Here is an 11,006-nt window from a genome sequence, read left to right as displayed (position 1 = left end):
GTACATATGAGCAGCACTAATGGGCGTGTGTGTGTGTGTGTGTGTGTGTGTGTGTGTGTGTTTCATATTTCAAAATGCTAGAAAGACTCAAACAAACATTTTAAAAATGAAAACTTTAAAAAACAAAAGAAGTGACAAATGATTCATGCTAGAGCTTCCCTATTGCCAAGGGAAGCCGATGAAAACCGATTGTGGAAACTGAGGGAAGCCAAGGGAAGCCGAGGGAGTGAGGTCTTACCAATCCTCGGACAGGAGAGCAGGAAAGGGTTAAAGCAGTCCAGACAGTCTCCTGCGAGGAAGGCCTTGTAGCTGGCACAGGGAAAGGCCATCAGTGGGCAAGTGTTCTCCAAGGCACTGATATAGAGATGTACAGCCCTCATGTGATCACAGATCAAGTAACTGTAACCTGAGAGGGGACAAAAACTATTATCACGGTCCCAGACAACACCAGTGGAAACTCCCTCGCTGCTGCTTACTATAAGTCTGCTGAGTTTTATACCGCAGAGGGCTATGAATAGACAGGCTGTCCCCTGAGCCACACTTTGAAATATTGACAGACATGCTTACCTCAATCTCTCTTTCCCTTTTAATTTTCCTGGGCTACGGAAGCTTAGCTTGTTAAGAAAATTGCTTGGTTTGAGAATGATTCTTACGTGATCAGAAAAGAAAACGGGGGCATACAGAATTAGGAGTACCACCTCCACAGCTGAGATGCTTGTCTCCCTGATTGTCTTCTTCACCACCACCACCCACAAAACAGTTTTGTAACCCAGCAAAAGAGATAGCCCAGAGCAGTGGTTCTCAACCTTCCTAAAGCTGCGACCCTTTAATACAGTTCCTCACGTTGTGGTGACCCGCCCCCAACTATAAAATTATTTTTATTGATACTTCGTAACTGTAATTTTGCTACTGTTATGAACCATAATGTAAATATCTGGGTTTTGCAATGGTCTTAAGCAACCTTGTGAAAGGATTGTTTGACCCTCAAATGGGTTGCGAATGACAGATCGAGAACATCTGGTCTAGCATCAACTGCTGTTCATGATCAATCTTTTGAGTCAAACATGCTGTACCTCACCTAGCCCAATAACTGATCTAAAGAACTTTCCAAGAATCTTGATTACCTCAGCTCGATTTGATTGTGGTAATCTATTATTTAAAAGTTGCAACCATTCATGTGCATGCAATGCACACACACACAACACGAACACACACACACACACAACACACACACACACACACAACACACACACACACACAACATACACAGGTATGCCACAGCCCAAATAAGAGCTGAAAGGTAAGGAGTAAGCTGCCTGCCTCAGGGTGGTTTGACTCCCCCTGTACCACAAGACGTGCTCTTGGCATGACAGTTAAGAATCAACTGTGTTCACTCTTTTCTCCTATGGTCAGGAGTTCCCTACTGCAGAAGTTCTGTGAGCATCAACAGGGAACTGGGGCAGCTGGTCTCTGCCCCTGTTTCTCAAACTGCATTGTGAAGAAATGAAAAGGACAGGGCTGGAGAGTTGGCTCAGTGGTTAAGAGCACTGACTGCTCTTCCAGAGGTCCTGAGTTCAATTCCCAGCAACCACATGGTGGCTCACAGCCATTTATAATGGGATCCGATGCCCTCTTCTGGTGTGTCTGAAGACAGCAACAGTGTGTACTCATATAAATTAAAATAAATAAATCTTTTTTTTTAAAAAGAAAGGAAAGTATCAAATTAAAATGGAATCCCAAAATGTAATCAAAGTTCTCCAAGAAGCATGTTTGGAAAAACCAGTAAATCTGGCAAAAAATTAAATTAGTACTTATTTGATAAAACTGTCAAATGAATCCTTAAAATGGAGCCAGGTATGATGGTGCACATCTGGAATCCCAGGAGGCTGAGGCAGGAGGGCAGCCTGGAGTTTGAGGTCAGCTTGGACTAATGCCTGAGATGTTGCCTTGAAAAGCAAATAAAACGAAAATCCTTAAAACATCGAGAATTTGATAAAACAAGAGGGTACTACAAGTATACAGAAACCAGCATTTAATATTTCCAAATGAAATGCCAATATATTCATTTTCGTCCTTAGAAGGACGCAAGGCTGAGCAATGCTTGGTGCTTAGCTTCTGACAGATTTAGTATTATTGAAAACAGATATTAACTATGCTTGTTACTTACGTTCATTTATAACTTAAAGTATGTGTTAAATACTTTCAGAAAGAGAATTCCAGAAGAATGTATTTAGGAGAGGCTGTGTTAAAGGTATCTTTAAGCTAATTTTGGAAGTTGGGTATGGCAGTATATTCCTTTAATCCCAGCACTCAGGAGGCAGAGGCAGGCAGATCTCAGTAGGCTCCGTAAGATGTTGGCCATGCAGCCCTGTGGTCTAACGGCTTGCTTCTGCCACCACTACATTTTGGAGAGAACAAGGCTCCTGAAGACTTTGCCACAGATCATGTCTCAGGACGGAATGGAGGTTATTGGCCTGAACATTCGATCATTACATAGGCTGACATAACTGGGATGACGGCACAAACATGAGGCCAGCTTCTAGCATCAGAGAACTCTCTGGTACTTGTGGGCTCCAAGGATAGCTAGTATGTGCTAAGACCCTGTACAACATAGGAGGGCATCATCAGGAAGACCCTATGTGGACCATGCTGGCCTGTCAGGGTGGAGACGTGGTGAATTTCGGTTTGTGAAGCACGGAAATACTAACTCTCCCTGACTTGCTGACCTGCGTGAATGAATGCAGGGCATCCAGGCTGGTCTTGGCCTCCATTGACAAAGTAGTCCACATGTCCGACAGGAATCCGGATACCCAAATCTGAAAGAGGCAGAGCCCTGTCAACCTTTTGCTTCAGGAATATATGTTCTCAGTCCCACAGCAGGGTGGTTGGGAGTCAGTGTCCTTGTTTCAAAGGGTTGGGAAGCTACACAAGGCAAAGCACACCAAGAGGAAGCATGGCATCAGTTTCTAGGATACTCAGACTTGACCCATAAAATCACGTAAACCTTCCTTTTCTGTTACACTTGAACCGACGTCGTGGTTCTCTTTCCTGTTTCCCGAGCAAGTCAAACACTCACCTGCATCCAGCTCTTACTTTCTCCATCTTCACTAGCCAGAATCTTCTTCTAGATCTTGCCAAGGCTGACTCACTCCCCTCCCCTGAGACTTGCCTACTATACAGATGCTCGTCAATGATCCTTTCAAAGCAACCCCTCCTGAAGTTACCCTCTATCAACGTGCTTTCTTATGTGGTGTGTAATAGCCACAAACATGTGATAAGAGCAACCTGTAATCTGGTCTGTTTCCTTGAATGAAGCCTTTGGTATTTCTGCTTTTGTCTGTTTGGTTGGTTTTTGTTGTTGTTGTTTTTCTTGTGGGTCCTTGACACCCACTACAACAACTGGCTTACAATGAGTGACTGATACATCGTTATTGAATGAACAAATAAACAGATGCCTAAATGCATATCCCTGGTCATTGCTGAATTCTGAGGACGGGCTTCCTGGCTCAGTGAAGATTAATCAAAGAAGCAGAATTATTACTTTTTTTGCCTTGTTAAAGAAGCAGCTAAAAAGAAGGAGGAGGGAGGATGAGGATGATGATGAGGAGGAGGAGGAGGAGAAGGAGGAGGAGGAGAAGGAGAAGGAGAAGAAGGAGAAGAAGGAGAAGGAGAAGAAGAAGAAGAAGAAGAAGAAGAAGAAGAAGAAGAAGAAGAAGAAGAAGAAGAAGAAGAAGAAGAAGAAGAAGAAGAAGAAGAAGAAGAAGAAGAAGCAGCAGCAGCAGCAGCGGCAGCAGCTCCAAGTTCAAAAGAGCTAAGAGGCCAGTGTTAGGTAATGATGAATAGAACATGACCATGACATAGATTTGTTGGGTATGGGAGAGTTCTACTTCATTTTTTTTCTTTTTTCTTTTTTCAGAGCTGGAGACTGAACCCAGGGCCTTGTGCTTGCTAGGCAAGTGCTCTACCACTGAGCTAAATCCCCAACAGCTCTACTTCATTTTTAAAATTGGTTTTATATATGAAAACAGTGGTTCATTTTTTTTATCACAATGAAATACACATAGCAAAAGTTACCACCTTAATCTTTAAGAAGACAACTAGTGCCTTTCAGTGTCAGTACTGAATGCCTACACTTATACTGAGAAGTCATTGTCCTCCCCTTTATTGCCTAAATATTACCATCCAGAAACAAAGCTGAATATTGGGTACCAACTCCTCATTTCTCCTCCCTCATTCTCTGTCAACCACCGTTGTGTTTCTGTCTCCATGGATGTGACTCTTAAGTAAAGGACTCACCTTACTGAGGAGCAAGGTAGACTATCAGCAGAGATAAACAACACAGCCAGGCCTGTAGGGCCTTGGTGTGTATCTGTGCAGTGACGGTAGGGACAGGGGTTGGACAATATCACTGCATAGGCTTCTTCTTCCAGTTGCATGCCTGTGGGCTTTGGATGCTAGAAGAATGCTTCAGACCTAAGGGGATGAGCCGCAGGTATCGGTCTTCCTTGAACTCTAAGCCCTTCTGTTCTAGAACACTGAACACAGTGCTTGGTACACACCACAAGGCATTTTATTTCCAGTAGAGATAAGGATAATTGTCCACCTCCTTTCCCAGGTGGTAAGGAAGAAAAGGTGGAGAGAGAGAGAGAGAGAGACAGAGAGAGAGAGAGAGAGAGAGAGAGAGAGAGAGAGAGAGAGAGAGAGTGAGTGTTAAGGTGGCCTTTCCTGTGTGTGTCACTATTGGAAGGGAGAGTCTCTCTCTTGACCTAGGCTTGTCCCCGGGGAAAAGGAAAGTCCTGACTGGCCTGTGTGCCCAGGGAGCGGAATGCCCCATGTCCATCCTCAGAGGCACTCAGTCTAAAGAGGCAGCATGATTTTCCCACATGTTATGCAGACAGCAACGCCCACCAGCACAGGGTTTGGTGTTGAATCAGTAAGATTATCAAACAAACAATCTTGGTTCATGAGTGAGAGTCCTCCTGACTACTGGTAGCCTAAAATAAAACTACTAATCTCTGTGGTCACAGTAACAGTGATAGCCAAAGAATGATCTCAGAGCTGGAAGAGACCTTCAGAATCATTCCAGTACACTCTCTACTGTATAACAGAAGTTCTGCCAGGAACAGGGGCTCTCTGGCCAGGACCGTGTCCCTAGGTATAGCATCATAGCCTTTACCTATCTATGTGCACTCCCTCATCCCAGCCACATCGCCCCAGCTCACTGTCAGTGTCTGTGTGGATGGCTTCCACAAACAGGGCATCTCCAGAATCCAAGCGTTCCTCCAGGCTGGCTCTGGTGTACTCTGGTCCAGCAGGATCCAGACCTGTAAGGACAGACTACTATCAGGGTCCTCTTCCCTCCCAACTCCCACAAACACCGTGGACCTATACTGTGCCTTCTCCAGCCATCCCCCCAGTTCAGCTCAGAACATCATCTAACCAGGACCAAGAGTTGGAAGAACCAGCCCAGGGCCACTTTAATCCAGGAAACCCATGGTCTGTTGTCTAATGTGGTGTACTCTCTCAATGGCTCAGTTTTCTGCTTCTAAAATGAACTTAACGACACCATCAGTTTGGCAGAAACAATGATAACAGGTGTCATCCTCTCAGGAGGACTCTGTGAGACATGATTCAAACTTGTCCAACAGAAGAACCGAGAATGTAGTGTACTCACCAGGCAACCCCACCCTTACTGACTGAGACAGAAAACTGACGCACAAACCCCTGTGTTTGTAGCTGTTTAACACACTGTCTGGGGGTGGTCCCCACACCAAATCCCAATCACAGCTTATTACAACCTATGGTATAAATGTGCACACTGGGGTTTGGAAACAGGTACACAGGCTCTTATCATGACATTGGAGATGGCTGAAGAATTGCGCTGTTGTATGCAAACAGTGGATCATTTGAGTAGCAACAGTGACTCAGTCATAAGGATGTGTGCTCACCACCCCATGTGCTCACCTCAGACAAGTCTCTGAAGCAATATCTCTCTGTCTCTAATCACTGAGAGGAAAGATAGAGAGGCATTTTTTTTTTTTACCTGTGATCCGTCCCAACTGGCCTTTGTAGAAATGCCCAACCATGCCTCCAACATGAGCCCCCAGACTGACACCAATGATGTGGATTGAGGACTCTGACACACCCAGCTCCTGGAATAGACAATAGATTCCACTTGGGTCACAATGGCTTTCCTGAGGCTTCTAAAACCAAAGGCCTTGGGCACCACACACCTACCCACATGCTTCAGAACAAGGGCAGGCCTCCCATCTATCACTGTTTCTCTTTTTTGAGCTCTGCAGCTTCCCCTCCCCCACAACCCCAGCTCCCTCACTTCAAATTACACAGTGACCACATCATTCCTTAGGCGGTATTACTAAATTCTGCGTGGTCAGCATTCACTATTTTTGTGCAATAACATGTCTTACAGAGACCTGGGGGCCTCGAGGAGGCTCAAGTGCTCTGCCCATCAGCACCCCAAGAATCTGGCTCTGCTTTTGCCCCAAATCTCAAGGGCAAAATCTTTTTTACTTCAGGCTGCCCTTTCCTGTCTGTACAAATGGCCAAACCCAGCCTGAACCTTCCCAAACATACCAAAAGTTTGCTGAGGAAACGGGAGATCTCCAGGCTCAACTTGACCACATTCTCCACAGCTGAGAAGTACATGCCCGTGGAACCATAAACCCAGTCCACTGCAATCACATTAGCGTCCGCTGCCCGCAGGAGAGCTCTGATAAACTTGTTGATCCAAGAAGGTTTTGTTCCTAATGCCCTAGACGTGAGTCAACACAGGGGAGGAAAATGACTGGCCAAACTGATAGCTAATGATAGGAACCCCAGAGCTCCTAAGCTACAGAAGTCAAGGGCAAGGACAGCCGGTCGCATGGTGCCTTGAGTAGAGGGAGAAACATCCTTCCAGAGTCACCAGCACATGTGGGGCCTTCATGTAAATGATCTGAGAGGGCCCCTTGTTGCGTGTACAACTCACAACTCATGGCCAATTCCAACCACACCCACCTTCACTCTGCCCCTTTGTGCAAAGCTCTGTAGACTGTCTGCACGCTCCCTCTCTATGCTGCTTGAGAGACAACTCTGTACCTTAGAGTTAAAAATACATGGTCTGAATTCTCCTTTTAAAGTATAGGTTCTGACCTCAAGGAGGCTTTTATTCACATGCCCTTGCATACATTCACAACATGTTTACTGAGTACCTCTGGGCCTAAGGGATAGACTGGGTGATTTCCAAGGTATAAAGACAAGCCCTTGTCCTTCTAAAGTCTACGGTACGAGACTTTTCTAGAAAGATAATGCTGGGAATTTTCCAGAAAGCTTTCTTAATGATGTCGAAAGACATTCCAGCTTCCTTTTGTGGGTCACTGTGAGCATGCTCACGAGGAGACAGGAGTGCACACGGGGCATGTACTCGGGAAAGTGGCCCCTGAGGTTTAATAGAAGGGCTGTCCGATGAACACTCTGACTCCCTCACACTCTGCCTGGGACAGTGGCCAAATTCGTGCTGGGAAAATAATAAAGACCGTAACTAAGGGTACACGTGACTGGGCCTCTGGAGCAGAGAGGGGCCAGATATGAAGTTGTGGGGGCGCCTCTTCAATTGGAACCCCAATTCTATATGCCCTGCCGTCATTCTGGCCCTCTCGTCTCAAAAAACCTTCTCTAGTTTCTGTCTTGTCAGTGGGCTTTGGGGGAAAAGATCTTTGAAGGAAAGGGTGGTGACCGAACTGAACGGTAGGATATCAGAAACCACAGAGCTGTCAGGTTCCTGGGAAATGCTAACCTCAGGGTAAGATGGAGGCCGCATCATAAACAAAAGTTTCTCAAGTCATAAAATCATGGAAAAAAAAGTGAAGGAAAGAAAAGAGGAAATAAAACTTCGGGCAAAAAGTACCTTGTTGTTATCCCCAAGCGACTGCGTAAAACCTGTGACCTCATGGCCCAAATGAATCATGCTGTACGACCACACGCTGGAGATAATGGTGCAGGTTTTTGCCCAAGAACCGGTGAGACTATTCCTCCACCTTCCTTTTTAACCCAGATGTGGAAACTGGAGATGCTCGTCCAGGGTCATAAAGACTGAGCGGAGGCTTAGCGTCCGTGCCAGGAAGAGTGAGGAAGCAGCGTGCACAGGGCTTACACGAGGCTCCCTGAAGGGCATGAGTGGCGATGGGCAGTAAACCCGTGCCTCTTCATCTCCCCATCGACTCCCCATGCACTACGGCCTCTTGAGTTCTTAGCCGAGATCCTACTGGTGGCTGAGCTCTCACCTGAATCCATGAATAATTAGTTTGGTTCCCAGACTGGCATTGAACTCAGAGTTCCGGATGTCACTGTCCTCTTCTACTAGTTGTCCACAGCCGGGGTCCGAGGGGGTAAAGAGGAGAAACTGGACTTTGAGGTTGGTGCCTCTGAGGAGGTTGGCACTCTGGAAGTCAGTGCACTTCGGTTGGGTGGTAGGGGGTACGTTCCCTGGGGGGGAAACAACACAAAACAAGAGCGTTCAGAATGAGGTCAACACCTTTCAGAAGGACGAAGTCCTGCATGGAAGAACTGAGCAGGAGCCCAGAGTCAGCCAGCTCGGGGACCAATCACTCGTTTGTCAAAAGTTGCATCAGTTCTGTAAGCAGAAATCTGTGTGTGATTCTCACGCCTGAGAGTGAAATACGGAGAGGAATAGGAATACTGTTAGGTGGAGGAAGTTAAGGACCGTAGTGTAAATGGCGTGTGGTGGGGCTGAGTGAAGTCAATCTTGACTGGATTTGGAACCTCCTAGGAGACACGCTTTTTGTGTGTGACTGACTTGAAGGTGATTTCAGAGAGGCTTAGCTGAGAAGGGAGGAACCAGCCCGAATGTGGGTAACACCATCCCACAGACCAGGATCCCAGATCGATTAGTGAGGTGAAACAGGGAAGGCCAGATGAGCACCACTGTTCACCTCTCTCTACTTCCTGACTGGATGCAGTGTGACCAAAGCCACCTCGTGCTCCACGGCGGTACCGTCCCACCACAATGCATCGTATCCCTCCTGAGCCCTCAGCCAAATCAAATCCTTGCTCTTCTCTTAAGCTGTGTGTGTCAGTCATGTTCTCACAGTGATGAGAAAAGGAGCTAAGACAAGGGCCGGAGAGATGGCTCAACGGTTAAGAGAACTGACTGCTCTTCCAGAGGTCCTGAGTTCAGTTTGTCCACCTCAGAATGTGACCACATTATGCAAGGGGACTTTGTATAATGATAGTTAAATTACAATGAGACTTTAATACAGGGTTGTTGGTGTTGTTAAGAAAGGAGAAATTTTGACAGAAACAGAGGAAGCATGAGGGGAACTGGCACAAGAAGAAATCGAGGGGAGAAAGCTGGGGCAGGTCCCTCATGAACCTCAGCAGGAACCTACCCTGTTTGACACTGTGGGTAGCCTTCATGACCCACACCTTCTTAAATAAAGCATCTTTCAATGTACTCCTTAGATGCAATATGCTCCAATGTCCCGGATGTTTTTATCCAGAGCCAAAGGACTTTTGACAGCATCGAACAGAAAAGATACAACCTAAAACTTTTCCCTTCCTGAAGGGAACACAGGGCTCTTGTCATCTGAGCTTGTATCCATGAGTCTACCCCTGTGATGAGGAGCTGTGGTCCTTAGCTCCCAGAACTTCTCCCAGGAACAGACTGGAGTACAAACAAGATACATTCTAACCCAAGACATGGCAGCATGGAAGAAGTAATCCTAGAATTACTGCTATGGAACAAAGATCACACAGACCTGTCTTCATGGAGACCCTTTCTCTAGTGATGACAGCACCTTTAGATTCTGCCTTAGCTATATATGCTATCAGAAGTAACTGTGACACACACACACACACACACAGAGAGAGAGAGAGAGAGAGAGAGAGAGAGAGAGAGAGAGAGAGGTGTGGAACTATTGTTAGTGGATCTTGGGAACCCAACCTTAGAGAATCGTCCACATAGCATCATCATGATGCTGAGTCTGGGACCCAGCTTCTAATGTAGTCCTTCCAGATAGCCTTGTCCTTGAAACTCCTGGGACCAAACCTATTCTGAGTGTGGCAACCTTCTCAATCTACACTTTGAACTCCCACAGTAGGTGAGAAAGATGTCTGCCTGTTCTACTTCATTTGCCGTTCGTAGCCTTTGCCATTGGTTCGGTTCCTTTTTTTTTTGAACACTTCCTTCCCACGCTCCACTTTGTTTTTAGTAGTACTGTAGACTGAGCCTAGGGTGGTGTGAGGCAATGGTGTGGCCACTGAGATAGAGTCACAGCCCTAGTATTTTTTAAAGATAGAATCTTCTTACAGGACTCCATCCATATGAGCATCAAATCCATAGGCTTGCTGCCTCAGCTTCCTGAATAACAGGATAAAGACGCACGCCATGACATTACACTTGGCAGAACTAAACCCTCTCAAATGAGCATATGTCCCTTCAGTGAGTGCTATGGCTTGAGTATAACTTGAGCATAATCCCTTCCAAATCCATTATGTCCCCAAGATGGCAATATTGAGAGGTACAGTGTGCCTTCAAGAAATGGAGTCCATCCATGTGTGATGGCACACACACACACATTTGATTGCACTATTTGAGAAGCAGACAGAAGATTTCGATCTTGGGGCCAGACAGGGCTATATAGTAACTTCCAATTTACTATGGGCTAAATAATGAAATCTTATCTCAAGACACAAAGGACTGGGAAGGTAGCTCAGTGGTGGAGCACTTGTAAAAGGTCTGCTCTTGATCTGCAGGACTAGAGGAAAAACACATGAGACCTAATGAGGTCCTTGGCTCACTGGATGTGTGCCCTAGAAGCTCATAGTAGGGCCTCGGACTCTAACTCTTTCTACACCTAACCCAATAATGACATTTTTCTCCAGTACGTGCTTCCTGCTTCTATTCTAACAGTCCATTCAAAGAAAAGATCAATCCAGTGGGGCTGCTTGGTCTTGGATTTGCACTTCCAAAACTTAATAAACTTGAA

At 46.0% G+C, this 11,006-nt stretch overlaps 2 protein-coding genes across 3 annotated transcripts in view; one reads left to right on the top strand and one right to left on the bottom strand.

The window, feature by feature from the left end:
* Popdc2 (popeye domain containing 2) overlaps positions 1-3,789 on the top strand; it is a 47,027-nt gene extending 43,238 nt beyond the window's left edge. Inside the window, exon 4 of the mRNA XM_063270640.1 lies at positions 1-3,789. This exon is cut by the window's left edge and continues 4,822 nt beyond it. The gene's annotated coding sequence lies outside the window, so the exon portion shown is untranslated.
* Positions 1-11,006, bottom strand: part of Pla1a (phospholipase A1 member A) — a 37,671-nt gene that overhangs the window by 9,440 nt on the left and 17,225 nt on the right. For both annotated transcript variants that reach the window (NM_138882.2, XM_006248377.4), the window contains exons 2-7: positions 8,283-8,484; positions 6,595-6,772; positions 6,044-6,152; positions 5,223-5,324; positions 2,727-2,816; positions 239-406 (exon numbers count right to left, since the gene is read on the bottom strand). In NM_138882.2, coding sequence (NP_620237.1) covers positions 239-406; positions 2,727-2,816; positions 5,223-5,324; positions 6,044-6,152; positions 6,595-6,772; positions 8,283-8,484 — 849 coding nt within the window. The remainder of the gene's footprint in view (positions 1-238; positions 407-2,726; positions 2,817-5,222; positions 5,325-6,043; positions 6,153-6,594; positions 6,773-8,282; positions 8,485-11,006) is intronic.

The sequence above is a fragment of the Rattus norvegicus genome, chromosome 11 (assembly GCF_036323735.1).
Source record: "Rattus norvegicus strain BN/NHsdMcwi chromosome 11, GRCr8, whole genome shotgun sequence".
Classification (NCBI taxonomy): Eukaryota; Metazoa; Chordata; class Mammalia; order Rodentia; family Muridae; genus Rattus; species Rattus norvegicus.
This window is presented reverse-complemented; position numbering and strand designations above follow the sequence as displayed.